This window comes from Pelobates fuscus, chromosome 7 (assembly GCF_036172605.1).
Source record: "Pelobates fuscus isolate aPelFus1 chromosome 7, aPelFus1.pri, whole genome shotgun sequence".
NCBI lineage: Eukaryota > Metazoa > Chordata > Amphibia > Anura > Pelobatidae > Pelobates > Pelobates fuscus.
The window spans coordinates 171,267,861-171,291,365 of record NC_086323.1 but is presented as its reverse complement, the minus strand read 5'-3'; the positions used below and the strand labels follow the sequence as shown (position 1 = coordinate 171,291,365).

At 35.1% G+C, this 23,505-nt stretch overlaps 1 protein-coding gene across 1 annotated transcript; it reads left to right on the top strand.

Annotated features, from left to right (window-relative positions):
• Nucleotides 1-1,475: 1,475 nt before the first annotated feature.
• Nucleotides 1,476-12,984, top strand: BARX1 (BARX homeobox 1). Its single transcript, XM_063427568.1, has 4 exons — nt 1,476-1,982; nt 6,809-7,112; nt 10,258-10,342; nt 12,280-12,984. The coding sequence occupies exons 1-4, from the start codon at nt 1,781-1,783 to the stop codon at nt 12,442-12,444; spliced, it is 756 nt and encodes a 251-aa protein (XP_063283638.1). The 5' UTR covers nt 1,476-1,780; the 3' UTR covers nt 12,445-12,984.
• The last annotated feature ends 10,521 nt before the right edge of the window (nt 12,985-23,505 follow it).

The following is a 23,505-nucleotide window of genomic DNA, read 5'->3' as shown; positions in this document are numbered from 1 at the left end:
CTACTTGAATATTTAGGATGTCACCAGTTAACTCCGAATTATAGTGAATTGAAAAATCGGTAGCAACATTTCGGTATAAAATAGCCAAGCTGTGACTAGCGATAAGTTGGAGATTTTTTTTTTACAAATCAGCAATTTTCCCATAAATGTTGTAATTCGGATTTCAGATCGTTAGTGTTCCCTGTTAATTGAATAAGCCCCAATTATGTTTTTAAAATGATTTTTATTAATAAATGTATTTTTTTTAATCCAACTAAGCCGAAATCACAGCACACTGCAAGATTTAGGATGTGTGTTATTACATAAAATTAATAACAACAAACGAATTCCACTGCTAAACAAAGTAAACATACTTATAACTCGATTTTTTAATATTCTTTTTAATAGTTTTTGAGCTTTTTTTTTCATCAAAATGTATATTATCTGACTGTTCTATAGTCTATAGAAATGTTACGTCCTGTTTAATTTTTGCGTTGTATTCTCATAGCTAAAGCCATTCTACTGGCAGTGTTTATTATAATAAAACACATATTACACACACATAAATAAATGTGTATCTGTGTGTACATGGACTCAAAAATATACCCATGTAGAAGCAACTATATATGTACACTTAACAGAAAATAGATATATATGTAGTGGTGTTTTGCATTTTTACTATACTATGCTATACTATACACTAAAATCTGTATATTTAATATAAAACATTCTGAAATAATGACATAAATAGCAAACCTTTTGTAACATCTCATTGTAATATCGAACATGTTGTCCTCCAAGAAAATTTAAGAAAAAAATTGTGAAAATGGCTTAAAAAGTTCAGCTCTAAATTAACCCAAATATTTCATTATTATTATTATTATTATTATTATTATTATTTTATGACTATTATTATAAGTAGTATTACCATGTATTGCAGGAAATTACTATAGCAACGGAGACAGGTGGATGAAGTTATAATCACAAAGATCTAAAAAAACCCAGTACATTAGAACACCCAGCAAGGTAGTAAATAATATAACATCTCTCAGTGCATCTAATAAAAGCCAGTTAGATAGTGCTTGGCATATATTGCCCTAGATACTTTATTTAATGCCAGGTCCACATGTTATATCACCAGGAGTGGATGATTTAATGTAAACATTGATCTGGGATGCAGAGATGGGAAGGTGTATATAGATGTTGCTTATGTCTATAATTGCTGCCCTATAATCATTCATTACTCCAGCTCAGGTAATTGGCTTGCAGGCCTGGTTTAAATTAAAAGTAAGAGTGTAATCTCTCTGCTAATTTGTTTTAGTGGGGAAGGATCATCTTCTGCTTTGCATAGGGAAGCCCTGCCTCTCTGTCTGTCAGAATGTCTGTCGGTCCCTGCAGGAGGTCAGGGATGTTACAGGTTTATACTGTAGGCTCTGGGCGGGGACACTGAGCCTCCCACACAAGTGATTTGGGAAACTTTTCTCGTTGTGTCATTCCTCCAGCACACTTTACACAGCTAACTCACCCAGGCAGGATCTGGCTGTTCTCCCCCAGCCCTGGTGGGACAGAGGAGCAGCAGCTTGTGGACTTGAAGAGCCAGGCAGCAGAGGACTTCTGGGGAGCAGATGACTTGTTTTAAACCTTCTAAACCCCAAGGAGAATGAGTGTGGGTTTTGCTGAATTCAAGAACATTCTGGGGGTATTGGACTCTGTGCTATAAGAACTACCCTGGTGTGCCTGTTCTGGGGGGGGAGGTGGATTTATTGGGCTTCTTCAAAACTCGCAGAGGGGGTCAGCGAACATGCAGCACCCCTTGGAAATAGGGGCCCATTATTTACCCCATGATGCGTTTGCAGATCACAGGTCCCATCGCTACAGAAGTTTTATGATCGAAGAGATACTGACTGATCACCAGGATTCCAAGATTTCAGCGCCTTCTGGGGAGCTTCTGAAATTTGGGGTGCAAGCATTACTCTCGGCCAGACCTTATCACAACCACCTAGGTATGTGTCACTATCCTAGGTACCAAAACGCTAGGCATTCTCCTGTAACCTATTCACAGCCAGAGCCCTGTTAAAAAATCACAGTTCTTTCCAGGATGAGTCACCCAGTGCTTGTAAAAGGAACACAGAGACTCTCCCAAAATCCTGCATTCAAATTCTGTGCTAATATATGTGTGCAAAACCTAAAAAAAAAATATATCAATCCTATTTTATCTCTAACAGCCATCATAAGCTAATACAAAAAAAGTCTCAATTCTATAAAGATATAAATATATACTATGCAACTGTTTACTTGGACTTAGAAAACATACACATCTTTCATTTTGGTATTATTATTATTATACATGTGAATCCTGTTTTCAATGTGTATACTAAAATATATAAAATACCTCAAGAAACAGAGTATGGTTGTATGTTGGAAAATATATTATAGTCATTTTTTCAAGGAACTTTCAAACACATTGACAACATTTCTGGAGGTTTAATATACATCCTACACTCATTGCATTCATAAAATGTATTAGAACGTCTAAGGAAAGAATGTTGTGTGTAAAGAAAAATAAAAACTATGTAACGTTTTATACACGTAGGTACATGCACAAACTCCTGATAATTTATAATAGTTATTATACCTCTACGTTCTGCATTCTGTTATTATACCTCTACGTTCTGCATTGTTATTATACCTCTACGTTCTGCATTGTTATACCTCTACGTTCTGCATTCTGTTATTATACCTCTACGTTCTGCATTGTTATTATACCTCTACGTTCTGCATTGTTATTATACCTCTACGTTCTGCATTCTGTTATTATACCTCTACGTTCTGCATTCTGTGTATATTCTAATACAGATATATGTCTAGGAAGAGAATATTGATGTGTGTTGTAAAACATAATCAGTTATAATTAATAATTACACAGTATCAAGCTTATTTACTATTACACAGTATCAAGCGTATTTACTAAAGTGAGAATTCAAAGTGAATTTCAAATTTAAGGCCAAAATAGTCAGCTTTGCTTTCATGTCAGCTTCTCTGGCCTTGAATTTGAAACTCACTTCGAATTCTCTGTTTTGTGAATAACCCTGATACTGTGTGATACTGGAGCACATGTCAAAATAGTTAACTGGATTAATAAGTCATTTACAAAATATACAGGCAGTAGTTGCAATTATGCAAGCACACCAGTTAACACTAGGCACAGATTCGAAATAGTATAATAGTATCGAAACTAAAAATCGAAAGAACTAGATATCTAATTTGTATATATATTACGTTTTATATTTTTATTTTTATTTTTGTTGTCAATTAGTGTATTTTGCAAGTGTAGTCCATATAATCTAGATACAATAAATTCACTTTTCTTCGATACTCCCAATCTGTACATATTTAAATACATTTTTATTATGAGTTTTTTATTTGTTGCACACATATTATATATACATCGACACACAAATATGAAATGTAATATTTGATGCTGAACTATTCCACGTTTGAATCCCTCGGCCCATTTGATCTGTTTTTTGTTTTTTTGTAGACTTGCAAGGCCTGTTAAGCAATCACTGAATGATTGATATATATATTATACATTGTAATTACATGCAATTATATAAGCATTCAATGTAATTATGTGTTTATTACAATTGTTATTAATTATTATATTATGATCTGTATAGTGTTGCAATATGATTATATCTAGATGTATTTAAACCAGCAGATTTCAAAATAACGTTTCCATATTTACTAAAATAAAAATATCCATCTGTGACTAATTAGGAATATTTGCAGATTAATGGACAGGTAGATCAAATAATGGATTTAAGTAAATTTAATGTGTCGATTCAATAAATAACTGGACAAAAATAGAGTTTGAAAAAATATTAAGTCTATCCCTGAATATTCATTTTTTTTTTAATAATTCTTATACATAGTTATCGTAATTAATACTACTATACTAATGAGTACTTATCAAATGTATGATTTTAATTACCCTTTTCTATATTTATCTCACTATCTGCTTTAAAAAGATATAGATTTAATCTTTAAATACATAGTCAGCAAAACAATGTTTGAATAATGTTAACACGTTGGATGCTGATGAGTCGTTAAACCATGTATTCAAGTCCCAACTGGTCTCTGAAGTTAGTTCATCTATTAATTCGAAGAATTGATTTTTAATGAGCTAATTAATAAAATTAGTTTCACTCATCCAAATTTAACAGACACAATATCATAGCCCATCAAAGTGATTTAGGATAAATAAAATGAAAATTAGTGTGAATGACTAATTGATATGTTACGTAAAATAATTTCAATAAAGTTTAAATTTAAAAAGTTAGCTCACATACACGTTGAGGCAGACTTGTGCAAACACAGACAATGTAACAAACACACACAAGTAAGTTTGACAGACACACACAAAGTACAGAGATTGCTCACCCTCATCCACACTTGCAAAATATAATAAAAACACATTTGCATGGGCACATTTACACACAAACACATACACAGTTTAACAGTTCACATACAAACACAGGCACACACAAGTGCACACAAGTTAGTTTGAACACAAATGTATGTAGCCATTTAAACATATAATAATATATAGTTTAATACACCCCCACACATATATTACATATGTAATATCTCACATAATCCTAGTTTTAAAACAGAAATCCACATTGCAGAATTATATCACAGATTAGAAATATAAATAGATTTAGAAGGAATGTAAAATTATACATAGGATATGTGAGGTATGCAATTCACACATTGTGTTTTATAGTAATATGCATTTAATGGACAAGAACAAATTGCAGTTGATTATTTGTATTCTAAACTGATAGCTGCATTATAACTGCAGTCTTAATAAAGCTTCAGATATAGTTGGGGTAAGCTTTATATATAGTTGGGGTACCACTAATTAATATTATTCTACTTAATTCTATAAATTACACAGAAACTTTGTTTTAGTCACACTCAGACACCCAGAGTGATAATTCTCTGTAACCCTATCTGAGCTATAACCCCTTGTCCAATAAGAATACTGCTAGCCTTGTTGTTGAGGAACATTAAATGTAGAACATCCAGGATTGGAAAACAGGAAAATGGAACTACACCAGACAGCCCAGTAATAATTCCCATAATGCATTTGGAATATTTTGGAGATTTAACTATCTGGATGCCAGCACTATATCTCCCTAGTATACTGCCAAGTTCATTAGATTATTTTTTTTAACTCTATGTCTGCCACTACCTCTTCAAGTAATCACAGTTCTAATCTTTCAAATATCTGTGTTTGAGTGATTATATTTCACATATTTCTATGTGTAAGTGCTGAGTATAGCAAATTATCTATCTGTCTTTATATCTGTCTGTCTGTCTGCTTGTCTGTCTGTGTTTCTGTCTCACAGCAGCATATTCTGTAAGATGCACAAAATTTAGGTTATCTCTACACTGAAATATTCACACTGTAAGATATGCATTCTGTAAACCAGATATAGTGTAAAATGCATATACTTCAGCTATCCAAACTACATTTACTGTAAAGTATGCAGTCTGTAATCTATACACAGCTAAAAATAACACACAGCTATACTAGATACATTGTAAAACACACACAATGTAGGCCACACATACTGTATGATACACTAGAGTGTAGGATCTATACACACATACACATAATGTGTAGTTTATACAAAGTTAGAGTTACACAATGCAGTCTATTCAAAATTTAGGCCAAAATTGAAGAGTTGGAAAAATATGCCGTACAGCTGAATTGGAGATTTTTTACTACTAGACTTTTTTAGCCTAAGATTTGTAAGTCTGTTCTCAAATTGCCACCAATAGATATGTAAGAAATTCTTTAAGGCTGGCTTCATACACAATAAGATGTGCGTTGCGGTGTATATACAAAGGGATATGTGTACATTGCTGAGAAAATATACTCTAAGATGCTCATTAACTATTATGATAGCAATAGTACTTTTAACCACAGGGTTTTGACCAAAATTTGGGTTTCCATGCTATTTATATGGATCCTAGATGTTGGAACAACAAAACAATTTTATCACCCCCATGCTACTGCTATAATAAGGTCTTTTCTAAGCTTCTTTGCAGTCCCTAGTGCAATGGAGACCTCCCCCCGACATTGGTGTTTTGGGGATTTAAAAAACAAATTCTATTTAATTTGAAGAATGGGTCACTGAGTTAACCGCTCAAGTGGAGAATTAAGAAATGTTTAAGAAACACTAATATGCACAGTAAGTCATATTACACTATTAAAAAAAAAAATATATATATATAAAACAGATGCTATATATAAAAAGTATTGCGCTCACATTTTATGTGTTTTTTTTTCTGGTGATTTTCCTATTTGCACCTCAGATAATTCAACCTTTTCCAACCTTTTGTCTTTGAAATACATTTTTATTAATAACATTTTTGAATAATAAACATGACTAAACACTCAATAATCAAAAACAACAAGAGCATTTTTTTTAGTGTTCTGTTTTTGTGATTTGTCTTGGTTTACCAATTTGACACTTCCAATGTAGAAAAAAATGGTTGCAAAGAGCGTCTTACTTTCTGAGAAAGATATTTTCGCCACTGTCAAAGTGTTGTGTGTCTTGTGACAGGTAACCTTTTTTTTCACAGTCTTCCTTTTTGTTGAGGGTTTAAAAAAATTATTCAGATTGTTAATGCGCCCCTTATTGCCCTAGATATATTACTCATTTGTCTTATTTTGTTAATTCAATAAACAAGATAATATTGTGAAATGTAAGGCTGTAGCAGAAACAGTAATCTTCTTCTTGTCTCTTTGCAGCTTTATTAAAGGCAGAACAAGCTTCAGTGTTCAAGTTCCCTTTGAACCCCCTCTCATGTCCTGGACTGGGATCCCCAATCAGCTCTGCCCTGCTGGCTGCAGGCTCTGGCCTTCAGGGAGGTCCAGGATCCCCACATCACTTGCCTCTAGAATTGCACCTCAGGGGAAAACTGGAGGCTGGCCTCTCAGATCAGGGTAGTAAGGCCAAGAAGGGAAGAAGGAGCAGGACTGTGTTTACTGAACTACAACTCATGGGTCTGGAAAAAAGATTTGAGAAACAGAAATACCTCTCCACACCTGACAGGTAAATCACTGGCACCTCTCAGGTACATCTCCACACCTCCACACCTGAGTGGTAATTGACAAACACATTTCCACACAGGACAGGCGAATCAGACAACTTTAGATACATTGATAGGTAGATAACAGACAACTTTAGATACATTGTAGTAAATCTCCCGCCCCCCCCCCCACCCACACAAATGGTAGGTAGATCACAGACACTTGTCCACCACCTCTACAGGTAAATTACAGGCAACTCTTCAGTTAGCATACACACATGTACATCACAGTTGCCTCTCCACTCCTACAGGTAAATTATATGTACCTCTCTACTCATACTGCCAAATCACAGACACCTCTCTAGTCAGCATGAACACAGCTCAATCACAGGTACCTCTCCAATCCTACAGGTAAATACAAGGTATCATTCTAATCCTATTGATAAATCACCAACAGCTCTCAAAATCCAACATATAGATCAAAAACCTCTCATTGTCTTCAAGGTAACTCCTGGACATGACACTCATAGAGACCTCTAAACACCTGACAGGTAAATTAACCAGTCAGCTATTAAAACATTAGAGTAAACTCAGACACCTCTCTTACCACTCATGTAAATCACAGACAGCTCTCTTAACCAGACAGATAAATCAGACACTCTTCAGAGACTGCAATGTAAATCACGGACACATATTTAGGCCTGAAACTCTTAATCACACCATTAAGGCATACAGGTAAATCAGACACCTTTGGAAGGTGAATTCATAAAGGCCTTTGCACAATATACAGCCAGCACCACTCCTGATGGTAAAATCTCAGACACTACCCCACACATATTGCTCTTTGCCTATGATACAATAATCACAGACAGCTCTACATGCTACAAAACTAATTTACAAATATGTTCACACCGCACAGGTAAATGACACCTATCTCTCCACTCCAAACATGTAAATAACATTCACTATTCCATATCTTAAGATTAATAAAGAAATCTCACATCTAAGTAGGTAAATCAGAGACTCGTCTCTTTTCTTTGTAGGTGAATTCATAGACATATGTCTCTACTTTTTATACTTGAATTCCTTTCCAGGAAAACTAATAGTTTTTGTATTTTTCCAATTGCACACATATTTCAGTGATCTTCCTATTCCAAACGTAGTGATAGGATCTTTCTATTTTATAGGTATCAAATTATTTGTTCCCTATATAAAGGCATTTTTTGTTGTTTTGTGTATAACAAGACTGCAAATATCATTTTAGTTGCAATGTGTTTTGTTAGTTAATAATGGCATAGGGTAGTTTGAGTGATTGAAGAAAGATTTCAAAAAAGGCACCTGGCTTTCATAAGCAGCACATTTTGTTTAATACTGTAATTTCGATAACAGGGTTAGCCAACATTCCATATTGTCACATAAAAAGAAAAAGAAAAGACTAAAGAGTTCCTTGATCAGTGGTAAATTAGGACACAATGGATATTTCTGAAATGTATGCTAAGAATTTCTCGGCTTAGTACACAGATACTGAATACTGTGGCGTTTTTATAAAAGAATAAAATGTGTTGGATCTGTCCAAGTTTGAGCATAGTAAAAATGATCAAAATCTGATCCTATGTTTTTTTTTTCTTTTTGTTTTAAAACTTATAGTGTGGTCAATATATGGACTAATTAAAGCCATGGCCTACGTGTCTTTTTTCCAAAATCAGAAAGCTAATTCACTGCCCTTTCACTACATCTAGATTGATAGCTGGGGTCAGTCAACAATCAAGTTGTATACAGCATTATGTTAAAAAAGGAGGGCAGTTTAATATCTTCACAACCAAAATCATATTCACGTTTGCGTATTGTTATGTATTGCAAAGCCCAACTATCCTTCTGTTTTTGGTCCAGAATGGTGGTTTGAGGAATAAGTAAACACATTTGACTGTCAGGGATTCATTCTCAGCATTGGTATTGAGAGTGCTAACCCCCACATTTCTTATCCCATACACTAAGCACTTTTACAGGAATTAACTTTACTTATTTATTCTTAAAATCATGGAGATAGAAATGGGATGGTAATACATGTAGAACATTATTATATGTAAGGTGCAGTAGCAGTTTGTATAGTTCAATATTTGTACAGCCATTATTCTCACGCACGCACACATATATATTGCATTATTTTATGTTCTGTTTGCACAGTTCTAAGGTACCATAGCTTAATACCATTGGGTTCTTTACTAATAGCCACATGCACAGTATGTAACTATTGATAGTTCTTTGTTAAATCTACTGTTTTGTTATTTCTGGAAAAATAAAGACCCCACTAGGGACAATTTGGCTTTGCTCTATAGCACTACATACACACTCTTGCATTTATCTCACATTTATTTGCTAGCTATGAATCCCATGTTTCAATTCTATATTAATATGTGTAAACAAAACTTGTCCTGTAGTTAGAGAGACACTATAAGCACCAGAACCACTATGGTATTTCAGGGTAATAGAAACTCACCCTGCAACATCCACAGTGTAAACACTGCCTTTTCTTGAGAAACCACCTCTTGTGGCTGTAACTCTTACAGAAACTAGAGGGGCTTCCTGGGATGAGTCCTTCGAAGATTGACACTCTGCATGGAGACCTTGAAAACGCCCCATAAAATTAACTGCTACCCCTATAGAAAACTGATGATCTCAGCCTTGGAGGTGGGGTGGCAGCACAAAGATGTGCAGGTTGGGGGAGAAAGGAAAATGTGTTTCTTAGTTTTGGGTGGGGAAGGGGGGAATCAATAACTAAACCAGGTATGGTATCACTATAGCATTAAGGGTATGTTTGTATTTCTAATGCTGTAGTGTTACTTTAAGTTAATTTACATTCTAACTGTGCCTCTTCTGTCCCCAGAAAGAATGGCCACAGGAGTAAAATTGTGCATGCTTTTTTATAATAACTTGGATTCTGTACATGTAAATGTATACAGAATTTGCTAAGGAATTATGTTGTGCCAGAATCAGGAACATAACTCATCTCTTTAAATGGATATGCAATATCTGCAAGCAACTATACATGCAAAAAATATTTTCACATTACTGTAAATTGATTTACAGCCAAACAAACAGCAAATTTGATGTTCTGATCTTTGGGTGGGTGAGAGTAAAATTTACCAATTTTTCCAATTCTGCTTTCAGGATAGACCTGGCGGAGTCACTCGGCCTCAGTCAGCTTCAAGTGAAAACCTGGTACCAGAACCGAAGGATGAAATGGAAGAAAATAGTGAGTAATAATCTGTTGTCTGGCTATAGCAAAACAAACAAAAAATCGGTAATAGCCATATTATAATGCAACCAAGAAAATGTTGTGTTTAGCTAATGGGAAGCAAGAAAGACATATACCCTTTTTCTTACTGGTTACTTAAATAGAGGCAGAATAAGAACTAGGGAGACCTAGGGTGGCTATAAAAGGGTATACTCTCCAACATATTCATACACATTTAAACATTGAGTTAGCCAGTGGAAGCACAAATAAATCCATCAAGTTTTTTGTTTTTTTTCCAAACATGTCAGTACTTGCTGGACATTAATATCACTGTTAAACTCAATCACAAATGCCAGTGTGGGACTAAATAGTTTGTGCAACTAATTATTTCTGTCCAATATAACTCCAGAGGATAATCTCTCCATGAAATGACTTGAAATTAGTCCCATGGCCACCAAAAGTCCTTTATTCACGTAAATGGCCTTCTAGACCAACTAACACATGGTGGATCTCATACTCAAGTTAGATAGGTACACATGTTATATCTGACATGCACATGTTTCATCCGGAATATGTGATGGACCCGGTACAACTGGTTTTCTCTGTTTATAAATTTCATCCTTATCATCACGTATCACCCTATGCTGATAGCTCAAGTATTTTAACACCGGCCAACAGAGTCTACAAGTTATCCCACCACACCATCCAAAGCTGACCCACCACACCAGAAGCTTCTAATTCTGATCCATTTGGCCTGGTAGACATGGGCATATACAGCATTTGGAAAGGATCTACGAGTGACGGTTCCTAATCACATTATTGCTTTTGCTCCCTCCTAGAAAATTTTCTGCACACACTACTGGTTGTAGAGTACATCTTTTTTTCCATCATTAAAAAAAGCGAAGCACTCTGTATTTTATATATTATGACATACTATACGTTTGGTGAATCTTTGCTTAATTTGTTTCATTTCAGTTTCCAAATTTCTCCCCTATTAATTACCAAACAGTGACTATGTATTCTTTAATTTAATAAATTAATGTTACATGTAAATGAGTTTACATGCCACTAAATCTTACTGCAGTCTACATGGCTGTGCTATTACTAATACAAATTCTAATATATATGCAGAACATGTATTAAAAATAAAGATTATCAGATATTTCATAGTAGACCAGGATGTTCATGGTACGAAGGAACCTAATTTAATAAAAATGCATATGTGCTAATCAGTGTAATAATATTATTAACATAAAGAAATGAAACACATTTTGTCAAAACCATACACAAACATAATTGGACATCAATGACAAACATACATAATTACAAACAGCTCTATAAACATTTAATCACAAGCATAAATATAGAAATTATTACAATTCTACATATACCTATGCACACAATTTCAGATATACACACTTAATCACACACAACCAGAAACTTACACATAAGGGGACTTAATCATTAAACAAATAATTGTAATAAATTTAGAATTGAAACAAATTGTAAAATTTAGACTAAAATAGCCAAACTAGGACTGTAAGTTGGGGACTTGTTCAGCTATTGTGTTCATTTTATGACTCTCTGGGTTATTCAGAACCCAGAATAAACCCTCAGGATTTAAGTTAATTTACCAATAATTTCAAGTGCTAGCCAAAAACAGTCACACTAAAAACATAACTGAGAGATTGTTTTTTCATCTTTACCTATTTTGAGCTAACATTTGAAATTCTCCTAATTTCTGACAATTCACACTTCAGTGAATAACTTTGTCAGTTCTAAATTCACTGCACTTTAGTGTTTTCAGATTATAAGTATCACAGATATAAACATAGATATATATGTAGTCAGACATAAACATGCACGCACACACAAGCAAACACAAACAATATCTGGAACACGTGTGTGCAATTTTACCTTGATGACTTTTTCAACTCAATTTACTTTTCATTTAGGTTTTACAAGGTGGGGGCCTTGAATCTCCAACAAAACCAAAAGGTCGCCCCAAAAAGAATTCTATCCCCACCAGTGAACAACTAACTGAGCAAGAACGGGCAAAGGAGGCAGACAAACAGACAGACAATGTTCACTCACCTTCAGAGGTGACCCAAGAGGAATGAAAATACCTCCCAAAACACACAGAGAACACAATAGAGGAACTTGGCTGTGGACACAGAGACTTATCCTTGATATTGTGCTACTTCATCAAAATTGTACAGGGACTTATCCTTGTATATAATGACTTACCTACACCTTGTGCATATAGCCTTGGACGCAGTATCTGCGCAGAGCGATTTATCCACATCCACCACGGCTACAGAGCGATTTATCAAAGTGCGCAGAGACAGTGATTCTGGACAGTCTGGGTTACCAGATCTGCACCCCTGGGGTACAAAGACCAGTCCTGACCTGTTAGACTTGGTTTCGTTTAATTATTCTGACTTTCAGAATGTGGATTTTTAATATATGGAAAAATAAATAAATACAAATTCTACAGCTGTAATGTCCCCCAGGAGAGGCAATGACAGTACCAGGGTTAGTAGAATATTTACTAATATTTTTGTGGATTATTTTATATTTAACTTTTTTGTGTGTGTGTGTGTTTGTTTTTGTCCTCTGTAAATATGACGCTACACAAACATTTCGCATTTTTTTTTTCTGTACGCGTTTTCCAATGTTACATTTTTGTATTTTATCTAAAAACGTTATTAAAATGTTTAAAAACGTTTCAAAATTCTCATTTAATGAATTTTACGAATTGAATAAAATATCTAACTCGATCTCACCTCGATCCCAGTATTTAAGTCAATTAGTAGTGTCCTAGACGTACCTCAACATTTAGGAGACTACTCATTTTTCTCCAGCAGTATATTAATATATGATTAGAAAAAGATTTATTAAAAATAAAATAAAAAATAAATAATAATAATCATGCCGTGTGTATATTAGGACCGTTGTATTTATTATCTATTATTAACTTTTATTCAGAAATCAGAGAATACTCACTCAAACATTATTTCACGGGATAGGATAAATGTAACTTATTCACACATAGGGATCTATTCACCAAAGAGCAAGTTGTAGTGAATTCACAGTTATTTTTCAACATTCCTTTTTCCTGGAATATGTGTGTCTACATTAACTCGCCGCAGCTCGCTGTTTAGTAAATACGTCTCTTATTTATTTTTGAGGAGCCACATTGTGAACAGGAGTTTGGGAGCAAACATTATTACAACAGATCCTGTTGGTATTAAAAATAAAATAATCTAAAAATAAAAATAAAAAAATAAACGATATTCCTGCAAAGCGGAATTATTGCCCAAGGGGTTTGTAAATGTTTCCTTGTTATTTATTTAGATACTGATATAATGTGAGTATGTGTGTGAATACATATAAATATATATTACACATTACAAGTCATATGATTTATTTGTGATTATCTCTATTTATTCTATTTAATTCTATTTAGGATATGATCATATTATATTGCGATATAATGCTTTCATTCTGTGTAAGAATCGAAAATAGAAACATTTAGTAAGAAAACTCCAGATTTTCATTGACATGCACCTGAATTCATATACTTTCCCCTTATTTCAGTTTTAAACTTTATCTACAATACATTTATTTTTCTAAAAAAAAATAAATAAATAAAAAAAATATATATATATTATTTCCTCATGACACATACCAATGGTTTCAGCATAAAATATGTTTTTTTCCCCATGGGATTATCAAGCTGTTGTAGGTTGATACATAGAAAATAATTAATTCATAGTAATTCTATATAATTATCTAATGTGCTTTATAACATACTCTAATTTTGCAGCAATGAAAACGAGAACGTCATTTTTTATTAATATTATTAAATATTACTCATTTTAGTTTATTATCCTGGCAGTGAGTCTGAATTACAATTTCTTCAAATGTATTCAATATTTGAGGATTTTGCTTATTATAATTTTTTTTTTTTCTGAGAGGCACCGGGCTGTCATCAGCTAAATGAGAGGGGTTAAGTTTTTGAAGAAACATTATTTTTGGTAAGATTTTTAGGAGCCCTCGGGCCTTTTAACCCTTCCTGCTCCAAAGACTGTCAATCAAAATGCTGAAGGATCTTTATTATGTGGAATCTGAGCTGTCTCAAAAGTGACACCAAAGTCAACAAAAAGGAAATTCATACTTACAATTAATTACAAGGGTTATTTAACTAAACGCCCAAATACTGCATTGCAGAGAACTGGGTCTGACTTGGGATAATCACCAAGAAACACAGCATGGGGATATGGGGATAAATAATACAATTTGGAGCACACAGAATTCGACGTATTAATAGTTTGGATGGGGAGCTATTGATAAAAGCCTGAAGGGCTGAGTGAAGCTTTATGTCTGCATGTTATTAAATAGCCAAGTGAGGAGTTATTTGTATTATTAAATGCCTGAAGGGAGATGCCTATTATAAAAGGCCTGATGCATGGTAGGGCTATATAAAAATTGTTAAATGCCTGGGGCAGTGTGACTATTTGGCATTATTAAATAGCTGGAAGAGTTAGCTAGATTATTAAATGCCTTGTTGTTGTTATACCCGAGGATGCAAGAACTTCGTTATCATTAAATCAATTTCAAAACTCACAGAATGCAATAGTCTTTTTTTAATAAATCCAAATCTATGCAAATAGAAAGGGGGGTTAGTGTATGATCATACATGGCATAATGTACCCCTTTATTGGCAGGTCGTATCCTAGCAACCTAATTCCTGCTCTTATGAGATAAAATCTTTATTGATTTGTGTGTGTGTGTATATATATATATATATGTGTGTGTGTGTGTCGCTGATAATTCAAGAAAAAAATATATATACTCAAATCAATAAAGATTTTGTCTCATAAGAGCACGCATTAGGTTATATATATATATATATATATATATATATATATATATATATATATATATATATATATATATATATATATATATATATATATATATTATCAGGGTTTTATATATTCACAGGGATAATAATTAGGTTTTAACTAAATCAAAGGTCAGGCCATGATTAATTTAATATGAAAAAGTGTTTTCAAATCACACTATAAATAAATAGTAAATGTTTTTAATATATATATCTCCTGACTGTTTCTTCCTTTGTATATGTTATATTTTTTTCTCCCTTTTAATTCTATCTGTAAATGCATGGGGTTTATTCACTAAACAGTGATTTGCTAAAAATTGCATCATTTAGGCCAGAATTCATTTGGAAAATAGTCAAAGCTACTGTTGTCTGAATTTTGCAATGTGATTTTCGGTTCGACACAGCTCAGTGATGGTTAATATATAAAGTGAGGATTCAGAGTAAATGTCGATGGTAGTAGGAGAACCGAAAGCAATGCTGAATACATGCAGTTCGGCTATTTCAAACTTTGAAATTCACTTAGAATTTGAAGTTTAGTGAATAACTATTGTTGCTATAGATTAACAAAATGCTAAAAAAAAAAAAAAAAAAAAAAAAAGGATGGAAAAATTACAATCGTTGATAATTCCAGAAAAAACAAAAACCAAAAACCGAAATACATCAATTGCAAACACAACAAAGCCACACAAACACTTTATACCAGCTTATGTGATCAATAATATCTGTATGTTTGAAGCTAATATTTATGTCTGTTCATAGCATAGGGCATGTATACACCATGCAGCCTCAATGTTTAATGATATCTAATAGTAGATGTTGAGAAATGTCTTCAGTATTTAATCTATGTGTGTGTTTATGTCTAATATATCTGTGACTATCGAAGATATATGGATAGACACCGTTTTATAGAGGTTTGTATAGAAATACCCCAACATGTCAAAATATTGCTAATATTTGTGAAGATACAATATTTGTATATTGCAACAATCAATGAACATGCACTCGCATAAAAGGTATATATATATTTTTTTATCACAGTGTTACAATCTCAGCTGTTGTCCTTTAGAGAGGTTTAGTCTATTCTGGGTGGAGCAGTTAACTTGAAACTTCTTCTATTATAATCTTTTAATAAGAGTATATGACAATACAGAAATCTATATTAATAAAATAAAAATATCCATCTTTGACAATTTCTGCCTCTGCTGATTTGCTTTTAAATGAGTTTTTTTTTTCATTTCTCCACTGTTACTAGTTTAGTGAGTAAATGACCTAGTTATATTGTGAGTGGGTCATATATGCAGGGTCCTATAAGTGAATGGAAGTGAATTTCACATTTTAGGAGCATCAAGTCTAAGCATAGTCCCCAGACTAAGACATGATGTAATATGTCCTATTCATTTGAATTGCTATACTGCATTTTCATATTATGACATTGTATTAACACATTCTAAAATATCATTCTATTTTATTTTCAATCACATTTTATTTTATTTTATTGCATTTTGTTTCTCTTATATTGCATGTTCATATATGATGCTATTATTTTATTCTTAATAATGATGCTATTTTGTGATGCTGTTTAATTTTATTTTGCATACTATTTACACAACAGCATTTACTCAGATATTATTATTACACAGTCACCAGGTGATAGGTACCTCTGTCTAGATTTATAAAATAAAGATTAAATCCAGAGCCATAATCACATTCTGTCTCTTTCAATACTGTACAAATATGGAAAAACAATCAAACAAATGTCTGCTGGTTTAATAATGTATAATGTATCAGAATTATTTGATTAACAAACGTAGAAAGCTCCACACAGCGATATAATGACAAGGAACATGACAAAAGTGAGTGTTTCTGTGTCATTAACCCCTTGAATGCCTTCCAGTCATATTAATACCTTGAGTGATTGGTTCCATTTTCTTTAACCCTTTGAATAACGTATTCCAGCATTACTCCCTGGAATGAATAACTTCAATAACACAAGTCCCTTGGTTGCATTGCTCCAGAGGCATTAACCCTTTGAGTTAAGGGCTGCTGACATTAACCTCTTAACTAGTGAGTTCCATTAATATTAACCCTTTCAGAGACTGTCTTCCACTGACATTAACTGCTTAATTGAATGAAAGGCCACAGTCATTTTAACTATTTCAGTCTATGAAAGGTTCCAGTGACATTAATCACTTGGCTGGGACACTAAATATTTTTTTGTGTGAAGACTAACATAACCTTGTATGAAGGGCCCCAGTGTCTTGAACTAAGGAGGGTAAGGATATTAACACTTGAGGTGCCAGTGAGTTTGAGAACTAAGACACCTAACCACTCAAAGTGGTGTAATTAAGGTAGATTACCCAAAGTGTGAGGTTGTATTTGATAAAATTGTGTTGTTTTTAAATTGGGATGTGCTAATTACCTTCCTCCCTATTGCTCCAGAGCCAGAGCTTTGCACCTGTCAGATTATCTTGGCAGGAATAGGTTGAGATATAGGTCAAAAAGTTACATAAATTGCTGGTTTGTTGAAGGGCAAGTGCAGACAATCTCCTTTCCCCCTCCCCCCCTGTCTTTTTGCAGAGCTACAGTTATAACATGACACATACTCAATTCAGAACAATTACAATTAAATAAAGCATTTAGTCTTATTTGCCAAAATAATACTTGTGGAATGTAAAATACAAGAATAATCAGACTCAGACACACCCATGCATCATATATATATATGATATATATATATATATATATATATACACACACACACACACACACACACACAGAGTCACACACACACACACACACACACACACAGTCACACACACACACACACACACACACACACACACACACACACACACACACACACACACACACACACACACACACACACACACACACAATCTCTCTCTCTCTCTCATCTCGTTTAGCACCATCCAATGAGCTTTCACATGTATAAAATATTGGATTTACATATTTATCAAACACTGGTTTTATATTGGATCTTGCCTGTTTTTTGCAGCAATTTTTTTTGAAATCTAACCTGCAAATAAAAAAATAAAAAAACCCTCAGCACTACAAGGGTCAAACGTTAAGGACGCTGGCCATCTCTTCCTATCCTGACTCGACAGTAAAATTTTAAAAAGCATATGGTAATCAATATGTTCCATACAATAATTGTCAGGTCAACTCCTCCCACTTCACTGCCCAAAAAACAAACAAAGAAAACTTAAGTATATACACCCACAAGGAAAACTTGCATGCATTTATTTGCACATTTTGTCATTGGGGTATACCTAAAAACAGCTTGCAAAACCTGCAGATCTCTTGTCTGAAACCTTTGTAAGCCCTCCCTTTCTAACCCCACCCAGACTTTCTGTGGCTGTCCAATCAAAGACTTTCCATTGCAACTCCAGGAGAGATCTTTGCAAGGCATGTGCTGCCTCTTGAGTTTAGCTCCACTGAGCTAAACAAAGGGAGGTACAATTTCTAATTGTCTGATTGACAGACTGGGGGGTATAACAAGGTTAATTTATAACAGTGACAATTTCTATTGAAATCTGCCCATTTTGTAAAATGAAAAAAAACAGGACACATTCTTCACACATAAAGTACTTCATAAACTAAAGTACTTTAACCCCTTAAGGACACATGACATGTGTGACATGTCATGATTCCCTTTTATTCCAGAAGTTTGGTCCTTAAGGGGTTAAAAGTGTGCAACGTTCCTTTAACCTTCACCTGACATTCCTGAGCAGCCAGTGAATGTTAAACCATTACTACCACAGTCCTGAGCAGTGGGATGGGGTATTAATATAATAGTGTACACTTGGAAGGTTACATGGTCTAGCTAAGGCTGCCCAGTTGCTGAAGGCCCCATTTCATTTGCTGTGGGATGGTACCTGATACAGCACGGGGGACCTGCCAGCCTCCCCATCTCCTACATGAGGGCACGTGTATATATTGCATTTGTATATCTAATTAACAACAAAAATATTTTTATTGTGCTGGAGACTTTCAGCCTGACATCTGTTTTTATTTTTATTTTTCTTCTTACATATATACAGAGTATCACAGCAAAAGAGATCAGTGTGAGCCGAGCCACTGACTTCACTCTGTCCCACAACCAATCACGTACTTTCTGTAGAGTGTTTCTAAGAGGAATATGGGAGGACAAAGATTTGCTATGAGTTATGTCAGCAATTCAGCTCACACTGCTTTCTCATTGGCTGAGCACATACTAAGAGTAATTCTTATAAGGAAGTAATTTTGTTAAAATACAGATGTGACTAAGGGTGTGTGGTTATGCTGCACAAAGCTTAAAAACTTTTTTTTTTAGAGATTTGAACTGATACATAATAAATATGAGTCCAAAACAGATCACATGAACAGTTGTGTTGGTGCCTGGAGAGACCTAAATCAAATTGCTTGACCTTTTCCAGTCATATTAAATCAATATATACTACTTTCTCTTTATAAGGATACTTCTACAAAAAAAAAAGAGAAACACTGCTGTCTCTGTGACACTATTTTCTCGTGGTTCTCCTCCTATCTCTCCCAACGTTCATTCAGTGTCTCCTTTTGCAATGACACCTAATCCTCTCGCCCTGTCTCGGTTGGAGTCTCCCAAGGATCTGTTCTTGGTCCTTTTTCTGTTCTCCCTTTATAGTGCCTCTCTTGGCAAACTCATTAACTCTTTTGTATTCTGCTACCATCTGTATGCCAACGACATCCAGATATATCTCCTCCCATGATCTCTCCCCTGAGGTCCTACAACGTGTCACTGCTTGCCTTTCTTTAATCTCATATTGGATGTCCTCACGCTTTCTGAAACTCAATCTCTCTAAAACTGAGCTTCTTATTTTTCCGCCTCATAATGCTGATCCTCCTCCTTCAATTTCCCTGCAAGTTGATGGTACTTGCTTTAGTCCATCCTTGCAAGTTCATTGTCTTGGTGTTATCTTTTATCCTGGCCTCACCTTTGAGCCTCGTATCCAGAATGTTGCTAAAACCTGTCGATTCCACCTTAAAAATATCGCCTGCATCCACCCATTTCTCACGGAAGATGCTGCCAAGGAGATTGTTCATGCTCTGGTAATCTCGCAAGGATTACTGTAATTCTCTCCTAGTTGGTCTCCCCATAAGCCGAACTGCCCCGCTAAAATCAGTAATGAATGCTGCCGCCAGACTAATCTTTCTCACACGTCGCTCCTCCCATACCTCACCCCTCTGTCGATCATTACACTGGCTTCCTGTATCCTATAGGTGTCAATTCAAAATACTAACCCTTACCTATAAAGCTCTAACCAACTGTAGCCCCCTATTTTTGAGACCTGAGCGGAGACTAACCAAAATGCAAACTATTGAGGATTCTCTAAGCTTTTATCTGTTTTCAGAGTTTTTGTATTCTCTGTGTTTGTTGCTATATATTCCCTATCATCACGTGTGCATAGCCAGTATTGTTCAATTAACCCATCGCTTCAACACTCAGGTCACTTCCTTCAAGTGCCACACCTCTCTCAATCACGATCAGTGCTGAACATTTGGTTAGCACTAGCAGATATCTGAGGAAGTCATACCTGGAATATGACGTCATATTCCGGCTCCTGCGGCATCAGAAAACAGCCTGCGAGGGAGCAGATCAGAGAGATCAGAGCTCCCTCGCCGCCTTGGAATCCAATTCAGCCGCACTCCGCGCCGGGGATCCAGAGGGTGACCTTGCAGGAGGGAGCACTTCCCTCCTGCCGTTCACTGGAATTTTGCGCCCCCAGAGCCGGTGCACCCTGAGGAGGCCGCCTGTGCCGCCTTATGGACGCGCCGGCCCTGTATGTAGGTCTGGCAGCTTTGCACACAAAGACAATCTGATTGCCATAGGTTGCTGAGCCCTGATTTAAGGCACAGATAAGTTCATACCACCTTCCGTTTCCCCACCTCAATTAATGACTTGCTCTTTCTATATCTGTCCACAGTTACACAGAAGGTTTAAGCAAACGCCTAAAACGTGTCATTAAGTTGATCACATTTATTTAAAATTACCTTCGGAAATGTAAGGAGCAGGCTGCATAGAAATAAGCCAAATGTAAGCAATTCATCATAAGTGCATATATATGCCCTAACCATTTACCACTAAAGCCTGGCTGAGCATCTTGGGAAATTACACTTTACAGAAGTACAAAAATATTTGCTGTTCCAAAGTTATCCATTGTTTGTGGACTACATTTCCCATGATGTTCAGCTACACTTTTAGCTGACAAACAGTAGCAGGGCTATTCACTAAATTAAGATTTCAAGGTGAATTCAAAGTTCATTTCAAATTTAAGGTCAAAACAGCTGAACTGCAAAAGTTCTCTAAGTCTAAGTCTATGCTTTCAGTTTGGCAATTCTGGCCTTAAATCTGAAATTCACTTTGAATTCTCACTTTATTCAACTACATTTCCCATAACTCTCAGCCATATTTTTGTGTAGATCATGGAAAACACAACCAAAAGTCTTGTCTCTAGTCAGGATCAATATTTTCCTGCGCTTCCCATCCAATCCATATGGAGTTTTTATCTCGCTGTGACCACACCGCTCTCTTAAGGGGCTTCCCTTAGTTTCCTTCTAAAAATGGTCACCAGAGGAATACCTCACTAAGGGTGACATTCGGAAAATTGAAAGGTATGGAACAGCTTCATATCACCATGATTTAATTCGCCAGAATATTTTAGTAAATAACTCTTTATGTTAAATGCTTTCTTTGTCGGCTTTGTAATAAATGTGTTAAGGGTTCTATGTGGAAATTAAGGCCTGGATATTTTTTTGATGGTCCCCAGTGCAAGTGCTAAAATGAGACAGAGAGAAAGAAAGAGATTGTAAAAATCATGTCAAATACTAGTGTTAACTATAATGAAACTGCAGAGTTCTTTCTCTGAATTCTGTACCGACTTTCAGTTTCCTTGGCTATTAAGCCATAGCCCATTCTCCATGTGAGCTCTGCAGCTGGTTAATTCCTTCATCCTATGTACAAATACCATTGTATAACTCTGCTGATGTGTTCATGAAAAGTGCTCATTATGAAATCAACAACAACAAAAATACTTTACTATAAAATTAGCACATCTCAGGAAGAAAATTCACGAAAGTACCCACAAAATGACCTTGGAAAAATTTGCCTGTCTAACCCCAAATCTCTGATTGATGCTGAGCTTTCTGACTGATGATCCTCACGGAAAGTTAAATTCTCGTTTAGTTAGATATTTGAATTTCTTGTGGAAATGGGGCATTTAATGTTCACATCCAGTTCTACCATTAACCGTTTCCTGTATTAATGGTTTTCACGGTGAGCATTTGTGGCATTTACTAAGCTCCCCTAGACTGATCATTTATCCCTTACAACTAAGTCCAATAAGCCATATAAAAAATAAGCCCGAACATTCTCTACTAATTCATTGGCCAAATCCTTCATCTGGCTTCCACTTTTTCCTGCCTTTCATCTAATGATACCTGTGGTGGAATGAGCACAACTTGACCTTCATGGCTTCCACATGGCTGCTTTATACCCTGGTTTTCTTTTTTCATGAGGGGTGGGGCTCCATCATGTCACAGGAGAGCTCACTACTTTACCTGGTGCTGGCAGATTTATTTGCCTTTGCAGAAACATCCATAATTCATTTTTATATTTTACACGCTGACGTTACTTGTTGCACCTTCCCATAATCCAACTGACAAGTGAAGCATATGGGAATTAGGACACAGTTCCTGGAAGCTGTTGCTAAAGAACTTCATGTGAAGCCCAGCAACCTAGACTGACATAGAGAAAAGTTACAATAGAATGCCCAACTAGTGTCCAGATTTGGGCAGAATCATAAATATTTTGTGAAAAAAAGTAAATGAATGACTTATCATGCCTATTTGGATGAATAAATGTAATAACCCCTAACCCCACCAAAAAATAAAAAAAAAAACAGATTCAACAGTGATGGGGTGAATTTAAAACCAACATTTGTTGGAAAAGAGAAAATAGCAAAATGCCACTATTAACCCCTTAAGGACCAAACTTCTGGAATAAAAGGGAATCATGACATGTCACACATGTCATGTGTCAGTTTCACAAAATATGCTGTTTAGTGACAAATCCCAAAGAATTTCTAACACATGCAAAATGTTGTCATTCACATACTCATTGTAAGCACATTTTATCTTTTATTGTAATTTTGTCACAAGGCCAGACAGGGGCAGCCACGTGCCTGCACCAGGCTGGCACAAATTGGTGCCCACGTCTGGCCAGTATGACTTTGTG